Source organism: Nicotiana tabacum, chromosome 11 (assembly GCF_000715075.1).
Source record: "Nicotiana tabacum cultivar K326 chromosome 11, ASM71507v2, whole genome shotgun sequence".
NCBI lineage: Eukaryota > Viridiplantae > Streptophyta > Magnoliopsida > Solanales > Solanaceae > Nicotiana > Nicotiana tabacum.
The window spans coordinates 833,858-852,716 of NC_134090.1; the positions used below are offsets into that span (position 1 = coordinate 833,858).

At 35.1% G+C, this 18,859-nt stretch overlaps 2 protein-coding genes across 7 annotated transcripts; one reads left to right on the forward strand and one right to left on the reverse strand.

The window, feature by feature from the left end:
- Positions 1-5,599: 5,599 nt before the first annotated feature.
- Positions 5,600-17,225, reverse strand: LOC107828719 (microtubule-associated protein 70-5-like). Of its 6 annotated transcripts, XM_075224600.1 has the most exons (12): positions 16,316-16,676; positions 15,642-15,725; positions 14,332-14,417; positions 13,486-13,551; positions 13,207-13,377; positions 12,771-12,941; positions 12,512-12,667; positions 12,270-12,416; positions 12,105-12,176; positions 11,443-12,018; positions 10,976-11,118; positions 5,600-10,885 (listed from the first exon to the last, which is right to left on the reverse strand). In XM_075224600.1, the coding sequence occupies exons 3-12, from the start codon at positions 14,344-14,346 to the stop codon at positions 10,861-10,863; spliced, it is 1,542 nt and encodes a 513-aa protein (XP_075080701.1). In that variant the 5' UTR covers positions 14,347-14,417; positions 15,642-15,725; positions 16,316-16,676; the 3' UTR covers positions 5,600-10,860. The 6 variants fall into 6 exon arrangements, with proteins under 6 accessions (XP_075080701.1, XP_075080704.1, XP_075080705.1 ...); XM_075224603.1 differs by lacking the exons at positions 15,642-15,725; positions 16,316-16,676 and adding an exon at positions 17,141-17,225; XM_075224604.1 differs by lacking the exons at positions 15,642-15,725; positions 16,316-16,676 and adding an exon at positions 17,004-17,022.
- On the forward strand, positions 5,615-7,938 carry LOC107817588 (pentatricopeptide repeat-containing protein At4g16390, chloroplastic). The gene has a single exon (XM_016643441.2). The coding sequence runs from the start codon at positions 5,615-5,617 to the stop codon at positions 7,679-7,681; it is 2,067 nt and encodes a 688-aa protein (XP_016498927.2). The 3' UTR covers positions 7,682-7,938.
- Positions 17,226-18,859: the final 1,634 nt, after the last annotated feature.

Below are 18,859 nucleotides of genomic sequence, written 5' to 3' on the forward strand. Positions count from 1 at the left end.
AGAGAAAGAGAGGAGAGATTCTTATTTCTTCTTCAATTCTGTGTATTTTACTATCTATTATAAGGCCTTTATATAGGCATGAAAAGTGAAGAATCACTATTGCAAAATATGTCATTGAACATGTCATTAAGCATTTGAGAGGAAGATCATGGAGGAGGTTATGGAGTTACACTCATAACTCCATAATTATTAGAGTATTGGGAGTTATAGAGATAATGGAGAAGAGTAGACATCCACCATAATTTAATTTTCTTATAACACTCCCCCTTAGATGTCCATAGATAATGTGCCTCGTTAAAGCTTTATTGGGAAAAACCCTATGGGAAAAAAGAAATTTCAGTGAAGGAAAAAGAGTACACATGTTTAGAAATACGCCTTTTGGTTGCCTTGTTAAAAACCTTGCAAGGAAAACCCCGTGGGACAAAACCTTGTAAGGAAAAAAGAGCACAACACGTATTAACTCCCGCTGATGAGAGCATCAATTCACATCCATGAGTCTTCACATCCCAATCTTATACACTAGTTTCTTGAATGTTGACGTCGGTTGAGATTTGGTGAACAAATCAGCCATATTATTACTTGAACGAATCTGTTGCACATTGATATCACCATTCTTTTGAAGATCATGTGTGAAAAAAAACTTTGGTGAAATGTGCATTGTCCCTATCTCCTTTTATGAATCCTCCCTTCAATTAGGCTATGCATGTTGTATTGTCTTCATACAAAATTATGGGTAGTTTATCACATTTCAAATCATATTTGTCTCGAATAAGATGTATTATAGACCTCAACCATACACATTCTCGACTTGCTTCATGAATAGCAATTATCTCAGCATGATTAGATGAAGAAGCCACGATTGCTTGTTTAGTCGATAGCCAAATTATGGCAGTGCCTCCACATGTAAACATATAGCATGTTTGAGATCGAGCCTTGTGTGGGTCAGATAAATACCCAGCATCGGCATAACTAACAAGATCGGGATTGCAATTATTGCCATAAAATAAGCTCATATAGGTAGTCCCTTTTAGATACCGTAATATGTGCTTGATTCCATTCCAATGTCTCATTGTAGGAGCAGAGCTATATCTTGATAAGACATTAACTGAAAAAGTTATGTCAAACCTTATAGTGTTAGCAAGATACATTAGCGCACCAATTGCACTAAGATATGGTACTTCAGGACCAAGAAGCTCATCATTATTTTATGAGGTCGGAATTGATCTTTATTTATATCGAGTGATCTCACAACCATCGGGGTACTCAATGGATGTGCTTTATATATCCATATAGAATCACTTTAAAATCTTTTTATGTCAAATTCTTTCTTTAAACAGTCTACTGCTTTAGGAAGCTCCCCAGGAGTTCCAATGATATTTAAATTAACATACACGACGATTATAATAAATTCAGATCCTTTTATAAGGACAAATTGAATCATTCTTGTACCATTCTTTCAACAGGTACTTACTCAGGCGATTATACCACATGCGCCCTTATTGTTTCAATCAGTATAAGGATTTTTTAAGCTTTATTTAATATATTTTTTGAAAACATTAGTATGCTTCAGAACAATTTAAATCCTTCAATGATATCCATTATACGCATATTAAGTTTTTCATATATTGCCAGATTAAAACCTGAAATGATTACATCCACCACAGGAGAACATGTCTCTATATAACCAATGCCAGAATATTTATACAAGTCGTGTTTATGTCTATCGACTTGAATTTTTTTTTTTCCGCACAAGAACACATTTATACCTCCAGTGGCTTTATACTTTTAGGTGGTGGGACTATCCGTCCAACTTCATATTTTCCTCAATTTTCGTTAAGTATTTTTTATTTGGCCAATAATTTATCTGTCCAAATTTCATGACAGATTTGAGCTCAAAATCCTCGTCAACATTAATAATATTGAGCGCTACATTATATTAACAATATCGTCGACGATCATTTTATGTCGATTCTATTATTACCCAATAAAGACATAACTTATTGAGATATCTTTATCTCATTATTTTTAGGTACCCGAGCCTCTCCCATGATGTCTTATGAAATGTTATGTCGTGGTATTCTTCTAGACCACTTGCCTCCTTATTATGACCATTTTGAACATTTGCTCCTCTCATTCTTCAAGGAGCTTTAACTTTGGAACCAATTAATCTATTACCCTTTATGCGTGCCATAAAATCTGTCCATCAGGGATGTTATTCTATTTGGAGCATTAGCAGCTGAAATATGACGTTTAGCTTTGGGTCAGCAAATACGTCTAGCAATAATTTGTAAATGAATTATCACTTGAACTTCAAGTTCATATTTTCTTGTACAAGGATCTATATGTATTCATAATAATTCATTTCACGTATCACTTTTTCAGCTGCCCATTTTCTCTCCCATAATGTTGGGATCACCAACACATATCCCCAACCTTCTTTGGAGACCCATCTTTGCATTGTGGTGGAATAATTAAATCATATAGCACATTCATATTTCTAGATTGAAACTACTTGATTTCTGACCCTGAACCAATATGATAGGGAGAACATATCATAACTTGGCTAGATGCGTGCAAGTGCTGATGTATATTAAATAATACATCACATACCAAATTTCATTTTGGGAGTTCTGTTCTCATAACCAATGGTTTAGCTATAATTGGAGGCATACAATTTTTTTTGCTAAATCAACTTAGATTTAAACCAGCATTATCAAGATAAATTATCATAATTTATATTTTGGAACTGTGCTCTAATAATTTGAGCAAGCAACCTTGCAAAATTCAAACTGCAAGTTGATAACAAATGCACATGTGACCATAGAATAGATGCATCTATTAAAATCATATAATAGTAAACGGTCCACATGGAATGTGACTGTGCCCATATATTTATCACCTTTTATTCGTTCCAGAAATCAAGGGATTCAATCCCAACCTTAACTGGTATATCATGAGAATAAGAGGCATAAGAGAATTCTTGAAGAATATTTTATTTCTTCAATATATGCCAATGTGAATTTTTAATTAATTTTCGCATCATAATTGAACCGGGATGACCAACCGGTCATGCCAACTAATATTTATTTTAGTAGACCTCTAGTTTACTTGTGGCTTGTGATTGCATCATCATGGTTATACTTGTGTAGTACAAATAGAAGCAAAGTCAGGTAACCTTTCATATTTACCCGATATGATTATAGTAATATAAAGATATTCAATCTTCTTTCCATTTATAGTCTCAATATGCCAACCACTTTGGCTAATACATTTGAAACTCAAAATGTTTCTTTTGAGACTTACTACAATATCAATGTTATGAACAATTTAATTCATCCGGATAGTAACAAATTAGTTCTTCCGGAGCTCTTAATTGATCTTTTACTACAAGATCTTTTATCACACCATCCATATAGTGAATGTTTCTTTCACGGAAAAAAATTATATCATAATAAATTGTCATGGTCAAAATCATCATAAGCAAAATTATTTCTTGCTTTAATTTTGCCTTTAATAACTTTTATAAGGCATGGCAAAATATTTTTGGTGTATCACATGTACGCGACCAATGACATATTCATGTAACCACACAATAATATTCATTACCTTTCTTTCTCTCAAACCTCCTTAAAGGTGAGTTGTAGTATGTATCAGTTATGCATTGCACATCTTTATTCATTACTTTTATCACATATTGCTACATTCACCTTCAAGAATGAGTCTGCATTCTCAATGCTTATCACAAGTCACATTCTCTTCAAAGAATGGAGAATAACTATCGCAACGTGCTTTATAAAATTTTCATACCAATTTGATGGTAAATATTTCCTTCACCCTTTGAAGGATTACTTTGAGAACCCTTATTGTTCTCCTTTTATAGTTACCATAGTGATGACAATTATTATTTTGTCTCTTGATATGCCCTCATACATTCATACAGTCATGGAAAATTATTTTGTCTTCTTTCAGACTTATCATATACTGTTACCACATTTGCTTCACTGAATGGAGCGTATCAAGTAGGACATGCTTCATAATTTTTCATCAAAAGCACATTATTTGCCTCAATCATCATTATGGTGCATTGGTACTCAAACCCAATGCCTTACTCAAAAGGCATGTTAGGCCATAATATGTTGGAACTCAAATTCAATATCTTTTCATCAACATAATGTGTTGGAACTTGAACCCACCATCTTTCTCTCAATCTTGGGCATAATAGGTCAAAATTTACTAGGACTCGCACTCGAGACTTTAAAATATTATCATGTATGATGGTCATAAATTTCTTAAAATTTTGTAATGGTAATGACATCACACGTCACAAGACTTAATTATGGAAAGCATCGCCGGTGGACAAATTCATACTAAAGCTTTGTGGAAGGCTTGTACAGACCTCAAGAAGGCCAAACACTTTAATTTATATATTACCACACAAGTCCTCTACCGCATCCTTCAATCCAAAAGCTCAAAACAGATTTTCCTACTTCCCTGCATAACTCGGAATATTAAATTGGAGAGCTTATAAGAAAAGAATAAATAACAAATCACTAAGCACCCCGAAAATAAAGGAAAACTTATATTTCCTTGATTTCACACGTAAAAGAAAGCAAGACACCATATTCCAACTAGAGAAACTTAAACCAAAATTACTGTCTAAAAACAACTATATTGCTGGGCTCCCACATATAAAATATGTCATAGTAGAATTTGAATAGATACAAAATAATTATAGTGAAGTACACGCATATCTCATGTAAGCACTCCAATCGGTTAGCACTAATAGAAAATAAAGATTAGTAAACTTTGTAGCACAACTGAAAATCATAGCTTCTCAAGTTTCACTACTTGTCACACGTAGTTCCTATTTACATCTAATGACGTGTTAATCATAAGCATTAAACAAAAACTTTACATGATGTACCAACACAGAAAACTTCATGCATCAACAAGTACACATATTGCTCACAATTTAATGCAAAGGTGAAAAGTTTAGAAAGGGTGAAGAATGTATCTGTGCACTAGAAAGTTTCTCGCTGGTGCATTCTTTAGACCTTTATAACTAATTTGTTTAGAGACTCGTACTAATAATGTGTTATGAAATATAACTCAAAGTAACAATATAGAACAAGAAAAAACAAACTAAGATATATAGGGAGAAAGAGATGAGAGATTCTTATTTCTTCTTCAATTATGTGTATTTTTCTATCTATTATAAGACCTTTATATGTGCATGAAAAGTGAAGAATCACTATTGCAAAATATATAAACATGTCATTAAGCATTTGAGAGGAAGATCACATAGGAGGTTATGGAGTTATACTCATAACTCCATAATTATTAGAGTATTGAAAGTTATAGAGATAATGAAGAAGAGTAGACATCCACCGTAATTTAATTTTCTTATAACATAACCATAATACTTGTTTGAGCTCATTCGCTCTAACCTTAGGTGAATAATACATACTCTAAAAGTTTGAGGGGTAAAATTTCTACAAACCTAAACCGTAAGGGACCAATAAGTAATTCATCGTTTTTATCAAATTGATCTAACCAGGAGTTGATAAGACGGCAAAGCAAGGCTTGCTCCTTCTCTTCTACAGCTCAAAGAAAAATGGCGTCTACTCCAAGCTCTACACTATTATCTCCTCTCTACGAATCCAACACCTTCTGCAACTTCACTTCTCTCCAAAAACTCAGCTTTCCCCTCAACAACAAGCTTCTTCACTCGAAATCTGTTACCTTAACAACAACCCATGTCTCATTACAAGAACAATCCGACATTTCAAATCCCACTAATCCCCGAAAAACCGCATCTTCCTCAAAAAGTAGCTACATCTGGGTCAATCCCCAAAGCCCCAAAGCTTCTCAGTTGAGGCAAAAATCTTACGATTCCAGGTATGCTTCCTTAGTGAAAATGGCTGAGTCTTTGGATTCTTGTAATCCTGTAGAGGAAGATATTTTTAACGTTTTAGCTGCTTTGGGTGATAAAGTAGTAGAACAAGATGCTGTGGTGATTTTGAATAACATGTCTAATGCTGAAACTGCATTGTTAGTTTTGAAATACTTTCAACAAAGGTTGAAATTGAGCAAAGAGGTGATTATTTATAACGTGACATTGAAAGTTTTGAGGAAAAGTAAGGATTTGGACAGAGCAGAGAAGTTGTTTGATGAAATGCTTCAAAGAGGGGTGAAGCCTGATAATGTAACTTTCTCTACCATTATTAGTTGTGCTAGGCAGTGCAATTTGCCTGAAAAAGCTATTGAATGGTTCGAAAAGTTGCCTTCTTTTGGGTGTGAACCCGATGATGTGACTTACTCTGTGATGATTGATTCGTATGGTAAGGCTGGTAATGTAGATATGGCATTGAATTTGTATGATCGTGCGAGAACAGAGAAGTGGCGTATAGATGCTGTGACGTTTGCTACACTGATTAGGATTTATGGGGCTGCTGGAAATTTTGATGGGTGCTTGAATGTGTACGAGGAAATGAAAGCGCTTGGTGTGAGGCCTAATATGGCTGTGTATAACAGTTTGTTGGATGCTATGGGAAGAGCTAAGAGGCCATGGCAGGCGAAGAACATTTATGCGGACATGATAAGCAATGGGTTCCAACCAAGTTGGGGTACCTATGCTTCCCTCATTCGGGCCTATGGTAGGGCTCGTTATAGTGAAGATGCTCTTAAGATCTATAGAGAAGTGAAGGAGAAGGGATTGGAGCTGAGTGTGGTGCTATATAATACTCTTCTGGCAATGTGTGCTGATGTGGGGCTTACAGATGAGGCTGTTAACATTTTTGAGGAGATGAAAGCCTCAGGGACTTGCCAACCTGACAGTTGGACGTACTCTTCTCTAATCACCATAAACTCTTGTAGTGGGAAGGTCTCAGAGGCGGAGACCACATTGAACGAGATGATGGAAGCAGGGTTTGATCCAAATATCTTTGTCCTGACCTCACTCATCCAGTGTTATGGAAAAGCAGGTCGGACAGATGATGTTGTAAGAACGTTTGATAGACTGTCAGATTTGGGATTATCTCCAGATGAGCGCTTTACTGGTTGTCTTCTTAATGTGTTGACGCAAACACCAAAGGAAGATCTTCATAAGCTGACTGTCTGCCTTGAGAAGGCAAATCCGAAGCTTGGTTATGTGGTGAAACTCCTGGTGGATGAAGAGGCTGTTGAAGAAGGGATTTTTAAGAAACATGCTGCTGAAATTTTGGATTGTGTAACTACTGATGTCCAGAAAGCTTACTGCAACTGTTTGATTGACATCTGCGTCAACCTTAATCAGTTGGAGAGAGCTTGTGAGTTGTTAGATATTGGGCTAACCCTCAACATCTATGCAGATATTCAATCTCGAACTGCAACTCAATGGTCTTTACAGTTGAAGAGCCTCTCTCTTGGGGCAGCTTTAACAGCATTACACATCTGGATGAATGATTTGAACAAAGCGCTTGAAAATGGGGAAGAGTTCCCGTCACTGCTTGGAATCAACACAGGACATGGAAAACATAAATATTCTGAGAAAGGTCTGGCAGGAGTATTTGAGTCGCACCTTAAAGAATTGAACGCTCCATTCCATGAGGCACCAGACAAGGCCGGGTGGTTTTTGACTACAAAAGTTGCAGCTATATCATGGTTGGAGTCTAGACGTGCTCAAGAGGTGGTTGCTGCTTAGCAATGGGTGGAGTCGACGATTATTTTGTCACTCTTACTTTGATCAAGGATCTGTAACCGGGCAGGTTTCTTGTTCTCTGGCCTTGATGATTCTTGTGCTACAGAGGTTTTGTACTCTTACATCTGAAAGGTACCTTCCGTAGATTATTCATTATTTAGGATAGCTCTTGGAGTTTTGAATTTTGAGTCCTTTAGCTTTCCTATAAGGATTCTAGTGTATCTCTTGCAATCAGCAATAGAAAAAGAATTGAGGAAAAATGAATGAGATATCACATTAATATTTGGCTTCTACCATAACATCTGGTCATATCTTGCATAGGACAACACTAAACTAAACTGATGGAAAACTTGGAAGATGTTTTCTGTGGCATAAGTTACTGTTTTATTCATACATGAGTAGTTGATACCAATTTACTATTTTCATTTTACTGGAGCAAAGATAACTAGCTTTTTTGTATTAAAAAAACAGCGCGGCAAATATCTTTTCTTAATATGACTGAGTTAAATTTGTTGACAAGGATGTCTATTATCTAATACACAGATATCCATCCATGAGTTGTGATGACATAAATTTTTCTTTGCTTTCCCAAAGGAACCTTTCTTGCATTTCAGTCAACTGAGAAGAGCCTTTAAAAGTAAAATCCTATTTTGCATCCTGGTTTCCTATAATAAGCATTGTTTTTACCCATGCGCATATTTCTTGAAGTTAATACCAATAGTTCAATTACACAAGAAACTTAGTTTCAGAGATAAAAATGAGCATACTCGTTGTACATTGTACAACGACGGGCACTGCTGATTAAATACTTGCAAACAAAAATGGGCATTAACCCAAGTGACTAAATTTGAGATTAGCGTCAAGCTGTTCAGTTTTGCTGATAGCTTTGTTTTTTGGGGAGAGAAAATGTGACATGGATTTGATCAATCCATGCTTTGAGGCAGCATTGACTACTCTGGTTACAACCAAAATCAAGAAAAGCATATCCATGTATCCTCTTTCCACCTCTCAGAGCTCTCCCTCTAACAGCTCAAGGACCCCTTTATCTTCGTCCTGCCACCCCTGTATTATTATCCAATCTATCCTCCTCAGTCCTCACTCACGTCTTTCCTCTTTCCGAGCTGATCCTATCACCTACCCTTTCTCCACAGCATGATCTGCCATTTTCGTTACATTTGTTGTTCATGCTTCCCTTCTTATAATTTTCTCAAATCCTTCTCATTGTTGGTTAACCTATTCTCAGATTCTGATAAACCATGTCTCAGTTGACCTCACTTTGCCTCATCTTGAGAATATCATTTTCATGTCTTCAACATTGCTGAGGAATAGCTTGATATGCTCCTATCAGCAAACCAAGACGACAAGCACTGGGTCAAGAAATTCAGGTTTATTTGTCCTCACCAAATGTGCACTACAGATGTGAAACTTGAGGGAAGTGAACTTTGTGGAAATATGTAAAGGCCGGCCACTATCTGTATCTGGATATTCGACTTCATTTGGTAAATGCTATTTCGGTTTCCCTCTAACTGGCTTAGTTAGCTATGATGTTGGGGAGACGTCTCAATATATACGTTGTCAAAATGTAGTGAAAACTATGAGTTCATTGTTGTGTAATTTTCCTCCTCCTTTTCATCTGACTTTCTTCCTCATCGGGAAGTTAACTTACTAAAGCAAGAAATCAGGTCATATTTACTTAGGCTCAAGCTCATGAACTTGATCCTTCTTTTTTCCACTTGTGTACATCTTCTCAATATGACCAGCCTAATTTTCTCTGCTAATAAAATCATAAGTAGTTTTTCATCAGGCTTAAGAGCAAGGAAGTCTCGACTCCCCGATCCCCCAGGATGAGAGATGAACCTTAGAATGCAAGTATCCAAAACATTGACATTGTTAGCCTTTTCACCGTCTAAGGCGCCGACGTTAAGAAGTTGACTGTTTACGGGGCCTTATCGGATGCAATGTATAGTGAATGATGAACCCCTCTGACTTTCTGAATGAATTAACAATTAATTGTCTATGAATTTCAACCTCCGACGGTGCCTTAAAGTAGTCCTGATGATTTAAATGATTGGAGTGCTTTGACTTCCAGGTAATAATTTAATCTTTCTTGTTCCTTAAACTAATTAATAATGCAGGGTGCTGCAAATTGTAAAATGCTCTAACATTGCTTTTAGACGAAAAAGGAAGTTCTTGAATATGGCCTGCACGTTTCTTTGTCTAGGACGTGGTTCATATTATAGCAGCTCTCTCTATAAATATAGAGCTATTCTTTGTCCTAATATTAATAATGGGGAACTGCATTAATATACTAGTATTATCTCCATCTCTGAAGAAAGAAAAATCTCTGAGTTCTGAGGAAGAATATGAAGTGCTAGAGAAAACCATTTGCTCTCAGCATACGCAGAAGCTGAGATATGCCGAGCTTTATTATCTCGTTTCACAATACTATTCCAGTAATGGTGATAGTTGCAAGAGCCAGAAAGTCAAGATTGTATTGACAAAGAAGCAGCTAGAAATCCTTGTGAATAATGTTAAGGATCTCCAATCTGGGAAAACTCGTGGTCGATCCTTTAGGGGAAGAAAAAGAAGTAAGAAATGGAGACCATCTTTAGATACAATTCCAGAGTTGTAGAGTGTTATTAGAGCAAGATGATAGAAGCTAGCTCCATCTCTTTACCATTTTGTGTAGGAGAAAAACCAGCACAACTTTCCCCCATTTCTAACATTGTACATGCAGAAAGAACATTAAATTTTGGGAGAGAGACCTCAAGAAGGGTGGCCATTTTTACTTGCCACCCCTGAGTTTAATTATCAGGGCTATAACATACAAATATTCAATTTCTCCTTTTGTTATTTTACTTCTATTATAGGCCCAAATTTAGGATACGTAAATACATGTTTTCCACTTTCCAGTATGGCTGATGAAATTTTCGAATAGTTACAGCATATAAAAGAAAGGTATAGAGCAAACCGAATTAACTTCCAGTATACTTATTGAATTCCAACCACGTAGAATGGTAGAAAGGTAAAGAAAGAAAAGAGAAAGTAGGAAAGAATCACCCTCCAAAATGTAACTAAGTCAGTTCCTCACTTTACAAATTAATTGGAACTTTATTCCTGCAGCTACTCACTCAATTGCAATTTGTATATATATACAAGTATAATCTGCTTAATCTTTTTCTTCAAGATGCTTTGACCCCAATGGAGCTGCGGAACAGCATATGAAGTAATTAATATACTGGATCAGTGATTTGATCTCTGCATAGAAAAAGTAAAAAGAAGAGAGGAAATGGAGACCTTGTTAATGAGTTTCTGCTTCTTGTATTGTCATCTGGCTTTGTTGATACTGAATCTTTCTCTCTTATAGCTGCTTCTCTCTTCATTTTCCTACATTCAACTTCTATGGCTTTGTTTAATGTCTCAATCTTCTTCATTAGTATCTGGAAACCCCATTAAGGAAAATTATAATTAGTAAAAAGGGCAGCCCGGTGCACTAAGCTCCTGCTATGCGCGGGGTCCGGGAAAGGGCCGGACCACAAGGGTCTATTGTCCGCAGCCTTACCCTGCATTTCTGCAAGAGGCTGTTTCCACAGCTCGAACCCGTGACCTCCTGGTCACATGGCAACAACTTTACCAGTTACGATAAGATTCACCTTCTAAAATTTTAATTAGTAGTAAACAAAAATTGAAAGGAACAGTGATACTTATGTCAAGGAGTTCATGGTGTAAAGGACAAGAAAATATTGTTTATGGTAATACTTCACCTTGATTTCTTCATCTTTAGCATTCAAAGCAGACTCTTTTGTCTCACAAAACTTCCTTAAACATAGTACCTCTTTCTGAAGCCTATCGTATAAAAATCCTGATATCATATCGTTATCATTGCTCTCGCTGCTTCTACTGTTCTTATTATTCTCTATTTCTTCACCAGCCCTATTCTTGATTTTCTGTGTTTCTGTCATTTCCTTGCTATATATATGCCCATTAAAATTTTCTTTGAGTTCTGCATTTTCTTTTTCAGCACTATCGACAACCTTATTTCGAGAAGTCCATAGGCTCTTCTTCAGGAAGCTATCTCCAGAGGCTTCCTTGTTGAATTTCCTTGTTTCTGTAGAAGCATAATATTTTCTTTTCTCCAAACTTTGCTGCTCAGAAGTTTTGTTGATGGTAGACGCCCTTGGTTGAGATGTTGATCGCTTTTTCAGTCCAGCATTGCTTGACAAAATACTAAACAAATGGTCAGTCTTTCGAGTTTTTAGGGATCCATTAGGAATGACAGAGACACTGGCTGTTGGCTTTAGGCCTTCTTCTAAAGTCTTGAGCCTCAATTTCAGCTTGTCCTATAGGCAAATATTTAAAAGATGAGAGAAAATACATAAGTATAATATCAAGAATCTTTGTGGTATATGTACAAACAAAAGCTCACCTTGATTTGTGCTTCAGCCTTTGCAGTTCTTTCTGATATGGTGAGTTTGTCTCTTAGTCGTTGCATCTCTGCCTACAATACAAATGTGCAAAATTTACTTAAAGAAATCTTAGTAATTAGTTAATTCTTATTTACTTGCAGTTATTAGTATACTGCTCTAGTGACCTGCAACAGCCTTCTCTCTTCTAGCCACTGTTTTACAGGCATAACTTTGTCATTCTCATCTTTCCACTCGTTTGCCACGACACTTGCTACTCTGTTTGCTGAAATCTTGAGTCGTGCTAGTTCCCTTTCCAATGTCCTCTTCTCCTCCTACGAGTTCATGAAAAGCTCCAATCAGTCGATCAAGAGTATTATTAATTAAGTTTGTAGACTTTGGCTTGTTTCTAGGTGTGGTTTCTTTTTACTTGTAGTTCAGAGATTTGTCGTTGACAGTCGCGAATCTTGTTAGCAGCTGCTCCTCCAGCAAGAATAGCCTCCTCAAGCTCTTTAATAGTTTGAGTAAGCTTTTCGACTTCTAAAATCTTTTGACGATTCGACTTGTCAAGTATCTTGTGTTCCTCCTGTAAATGAGGATAGTAATTCAAGTTATGCTATCTATCTGCTAATCTGCAATTAAATAATATAGTACAGTAAGTTGTTATATTCTGGTTTTGTAACTCATGCCTGGCAGATTTCAATTTGTCTTCTCAGCTCAAAGTTCTGATTCTGAACCTCTTCAACTATTAATGCTCGTTCAAGTGCACTTTTTAGTATCCTTTCTGCTTCAATTAATGCTGCTTCTTTTGACTTAGTATGTCTTTCCAAAGCCCTTATATCCTCTTGTAATGCTGCAATCTGAAGAAAAGAAAAACACACAAAATAGAACAAAAAAGAAACATGTGGAATGAAATTTTAGCGGGCAACCGGTGCACAAAGCATCCAACGTTCATGGAGGGTACGGGGAAGGGCCGCACCCCAAGGAGGTGTGATGTAGGCAGTTTACCCTGATGCAAGCATCAGTGGCTGATTCCATGGCTCGAACCCGTAACATATAGTTCACATAGAGACAACTTGACCGTTGCTCCAAAGTTTTAGCATTTCAATATATGTATATACATACCTCATACTTATACATCTTAATCTCTGCTTCAAGAGGAGCAACAATGGACTCAATAGGAGGCGAGTCGTCGTCCTTCTGGTCTGCATACACTCTTCTAAGAGTTGCTTCAGCAGCATATTGTGCAGCTAGAGCTTCTTTCTTCTCATTACTGAGATTCTTGATATCAAGATTCTGCATTATTTGGTGATCAACACCAAAAAAACTTAGGACCTTTTTTTTAGTATATAAACTAAATGGTTGCTTTCTAAGTCAGACTAACAAAGAGATTAAATGACAAACCTTTTGTTCAAGAAGGTTTTCGTTGATTTTCAGTTTTTCTTCCAGTCTTTGAACTTTACTACCAAGCTGTAAAAAATGGAATTGGATTGTCAAGTAAATTATGGTAAGCTCAAGGATAACAAGTAAATGTGCAGTTTCATATTTGTACAAGTCTTCATCCTTATACACTTTAATCTTCTTTTATTAACTTTGTATCTGTAGAACTTCATATTTATATTTGTCATAAGCTAATCTTTAGGCAACTAATTAGATTGTACACCATATTTAGGATTGTAGCATCCTTCATCTTGAAAGTAGGACGAGCAAGATTCTGATACTGAATCTAGCTAGATGACTTGAAATTTTAGAAAGTAGATTCTATAAACTCTTTGGTATACTAACGCTCCCGTCAATTTTGAACTTTTTATTTTATCCTTAAAAACGTACTTTTAGAGTAACATAAATGTCGTCGCATATATAAAACTATAAGTTTTACAAGTCCTTTTTCTCTTAAACTCTGTGCATAGTCAAATCTCACCCAGTGACAAAGCCGGGAATTTTATTGAGGAATGCCAAAATATAAAGAAAATAAATATACGAAAAAGCAAATGAGATTCAATATATAGTATATATATATAAAAATAAATTTTTGATACAACTACACAGTGTAATTTTTCGACGAAATAATGTCGGTTGACACCCTCTTAGCCTACGGAGGTTCCGCCCCTGATCCAACCATATAATTTGAAAGGGATAATTTTTTATTTAACAGAGTAATGGAAAGCCAAGCCAAATTAGCAATTATCCTTAGCCCACAAATAGAAAGAAAGTTGATTATTTTTTTGTCAAAATTGGTGAAGGTAGTACCTCTTCAAGTGCCATGTCTTTGAGGACATCTGTTGTTTTCAATGCCTTTATTTCACTTTGAGCTGCTCCAAGTTCTCTCTTCTTCTCTGGAAATTTTCAGAGCAAGATTACTTGAAAGTAATTCAATAAATTGGAATTTTGAATGTTTTTTTTTGGTTTCCCGCCCGGTGTCCGGTATCCGTATTCGGGTCCGATTAAATATGAATTCTCGCCAGAAAGTCCTACATTGAGGGGTTGCCTAACAAAGGCGACTCCATACCCAAGACTCAACCCGAGACATCTGGTTAAGGATGAAGAATACTTATGACTCCACCACAACCGTGGTTAGTGGAATTTTGAATGTTTCTAAAATGTAATGCATCACAAATGTTGTCTCTTTAAGCTACAAAAAGAACAGTTGCTAAAAATGAAAATACTTCAGCTGAAATCCAAGCTTTTCAGAGAGCCACTCAAATCAATTACATGAAAATGAAAGGTTACCTAAGAATGTTGCAACTAAATAAAAAAACATATATTCTCTTTGTCTAAGAATGTTTACAACAACATATATTTTCCGTTACGGTATCTCACCGCACCGATTCCCATAAACATGCTGATTTTGTCTCGACTTGTCCAAGAAATAACCTAAGAGAAATTCATAGCTCTAACTATAGCTTTGCATATAAAATACCTCACCTCTTGAGCTTCTTTAAAGAATTTCCTTCCTCCCAAAATAAATGTCACAAAATATTCTTAAATTCTACTAAAAGAAATACTAAAAAGCACATTTTTAAGCACTAAAAGTATTTCTATAACATTTATAGAACTTTGGTAAAAATTAAATAAGTATAGTTATATTATTGAAACGATAATAGATCGAGTAGTATATCCATACTCCAAAAAAACGAAGGAAAAAGAAACTCGCAGGTTTTCCTTTGTTTCGTAAGAAAAGAGAAGAAGAATGAGAGAAGGTCAAGACATGCACGTACATTGGTTGTAATTAACAAAACAATGAGATAAGTTTGTTCCAAACATTCTTAAGTAGAAGCAAACACCATTAAAACAAAACATATAGCTAGCTAACCAAAATACTCATCAATGCAAATTCAAGAAACGATATGAACTTGTTCTACAACAATAATAAACCCGGTGTAATCCCACAAGTTGGGTCTAGGAAGGGTAATGTGTACGCAGACCTTACCTCTACAACAAGGTAGAGAAACTATTTTTGATAGACTCTCGACTCAAGGACATCAACTTTGGCAATTAAAAAAAAACAAGTGAAAAACTAAAAATAAGGGTTTTGGGGGTGAGGAATTAAGGAAGAGAACCTTTGAGTTGGTTGTGCAAACTATTAAGTTCAAAGATAACAGGATCAAGAAAATGTTCTTCTCCACCACCAACTTCATCAAACCCTGCCATTTTTTCTTGTTAACTTTTCTGTCTTTATTCTAATATAGCTTCTTGCTATTGCAAAGGAACACAAATTACTAAAGAAGAAGGCCAAAGAGAATATTAACAAGTGGTGAATAATATGGGACTACTTTGTATAAAATGTAGTAGAATATGAGAAGGGTCCATTACTTATAAGGAAATTTGGCCGCAAAGAGTGGATTTAAGAAGAGGACTTCGTTTGCTATATATGAAGCAAACTCTAGTAAATATAACAATATATATAAGAGCCGGCTCAGCCGGCTTAGCCTTTCTCTAGATTCAGTAATTTTTTGTTTTGTTTTTAAATTTTTAACTCTGATATATTCCAACGAATTTCTTCTCTTTTAACACCTCCATCACCTTAAAAAAATTCAATAGACCGATTCTTAACGTTTCTATTATTAAAATTTTATGGTTTAGTTATGACATATATTGGTGAAGATTGTCTTTTAAAGAAACAAAAAGAAAAAAAGAAAAGAAATGGAGATAGCTAGGTGGCATTTTATTAAATAGTCAAAGTATAATGAGAAAGACAAATGGTAGCTAGATAACAAAAGTTAAGTTCTCCTACCCTTATATGGAGAATCTGCTTTGTGAAGCTTTCCTTAATCAGCAGAGAAGTAGTAGGTGAATAATAATAATAATAATAATTATCAACTAATAATAATGTGTCACGGGTGTGAGGCTTGATAATAAAAGGCGTTTCTTCTTTTAATGAATTTTAAAGGATACGAATTGGTTATAAACAGAAATACTAAGAATAATAAGAGTTGAGGTAGAGTGATCGTTTTTTCTTCTTTTCTGTTTAAATTTGGGGTTGGATGGAGGTGGGGGTGGTTAGAAGAGAAAGATGTATAGCTAATTGGATTAGCCATGATAAACATAGGGATCGACTGTGATGTTTTCCTCACAAAAACTCCAAAAAGTGTTGATGAAAGCACTTACTTAAGACTAAACATTTGCTTGAGCGTTAAACACTCCTTAAAACATTGGATTTTGGTAGCTTAATAACAAGTCATTGGTAAAACACCAAGTAAATGAGTTGTTGATGACATAAAACTGAAAAGGGGTTCGAACTGAAGTGGCTTAAAAGTATAAAAAAATTCAAAGTTTGAGGAATCAAAACTATTTATTGAAAGATTAACACCCTCATCTTTGCTTTTAAGTATGAATAATCTAATCGAATTGAAGATATAAAATGAAAGAAGAAAAGATAAACTTCTACTATATGAAGCTTGTGCTAGTTGGATGACACTTGCCATATATGGTGGCAATTTTCTAGCTATACATTATGTTTTTGGCAAGGCGACAAAGGGAAGACTCCTTTCGCCTACTTCCTTTGAATAGTACTCGCTTTAGAAATCCAATAATTTAGATTTATATCGGAAAATCTTACTAGAGAAGGTAAACTGTTCCCTACAAATTGTTGTTGTCTTCTCAGAGAACTCAAGATTTTTAATTAAGAATGAAGGAATACCTATTATTCTACAGGGAGAAATTAAGTACAAATAGATATGTGCTGTCTAAATATTCAAAGAATTTATTGATTGAAATGTTTAAATTAAAATAGCAATTAAATATTCAAAGGGGCCGTAATTGATTGACGAATTACATCTATTTGGTTTAATGGAACCCAGAATTATGTAAGAAAGTGACATCAGATGTGGTCACAAGCTAAATTATGAAGGTTCTTTTTAATTAATAAATCGTTGGATAATTTTGTTGAGTTGGTGAATTGTGATAAGATAGTGGTTGTTATCTTTACTTGCTACAATTTGTTCCATTTTTCTTTGGTTTTTCTATCAAATAAGGAATATGACTCCCTAAGTTAATTTGTTGTTTCAATTAGAATCTTGTACTCCAATCAAACACCAGTGAACCACAAGAAGAATTTAGGTTTATATACTTGTTCAAATTATAATTTCATATACAGAACATATACATTACACTAAATTTTCAAGCTATATGATATATATTTTTCTCTTATCCATTCTTTTAATTTCTTTCTGTCCCTCTAATAAAAGTGGAGTAAGAGGGGGTAATTCATGATAATAGTGATTAGTGCGCATTATTGAACCCTAAAATTTCCAATATGCTCAAAATTGTCTTGAAAATTAATGATTTTGTTGTTTGTTTAAATGTTACTGTGTCCTCTATCATTAAGTAATGGTGTTTTTGTTGATAATTAAGCTGGTTGAACGTATGTAATAATGTTTAAAAAGTCACATATTTCTCCAACTACAATTTTTGCCTAATAATTTACATTGAATAGAGTTTAGACTAACACAACAATAATTAAGGGCATCAATTTTGTAGTAGGTGTTGATGTGTATGTGTGGGTTTAATTTCTGAAATCTGATCAATACCAAACCACAAGGATTTTAAAGATTACAATTTCACAACTCTATAATAAATTAAATCCTTTTATTTATCTTAATTTTTATTTTGATTTTCGCTCCATACTTTTGTAACTCTTTATAATTACTCGATAATTAGTTCTTCACCTATTAAATATATAATATTTCCATGAGGAAGAAATGAACTCTCTAGTCTTTCACTTTTGGAAAACCTCTATCTACGGAGTAAATCTTTGCTACTCTGCAGTCCCTTCATGGATTATAGTTTAATAGAGCTATTAATTTTGTATTTCTTTCCATTCATTAATTATAGGAAATTTTACCTCCTATAGCAAAGTTTTACACCCTATTTATTATAAATAAAAACCCTTTTAAAATATTATTTTCTATAGATACCTTTTAGATTTTATAGCAAAATATGTATTTATGGTCACTTCCTACCGTTAAGCCATTAAATATGTTGTCTAGTATTTTTCTCTCTCATTCTTTCAGTTTATTCTCTCCCAAAATCACCGCATAATATCTTATTTCTCTCTCCTCTCTCTAGGCGACATGGAGATCTAAGCAGCTGACATGGCCGTGCAGCATTCATCACACGTTCCAATCCATCCATTTCCTAATGAGTTCATCCATACAAAATTGTAAGTTTTATTCATATTTGTGGCAGGACTCGAAATTTCCCACCGACGGGACCGTGATGGCGCCTAACATTTCACTTGCTAGGCAAGCCAACGTTAGAAAATCGTTAAACCAATTCC

Excerpts from the sequence above, each read along its gene's own strand:
- LOC107817588 (XM_016643441.2), top strand. The coding sequence starts at position 5,615 with ATGGCGTCTACTCCAAGCTCTACACTATTATCTCCTCTCTACGAATCC.
- LOC107828719 (XM_075224599.1), bottom strand. The coding sequence starts at position 15,732 with ATGGCAGGGTTTGATGAAGTTGGTGGTGGAGAAGAACATTTTCTTGAT. Across the intron at positions 12,942-13,206 it reads TTAAGATGTATAAGTATGAG|ATTGCAGCATTACAAGAGGA; the intron begins GTATGTATATAC and ends TCTTTTCTTCAG. Across the intron at positions 12,177-12,269 it reads AAGAGAGAAGGCTGTTGCAG|GCAGAGATGCAACGACTAAG; the intron begins GTCACTAGAGCA and ends TTTGTATTGTAG.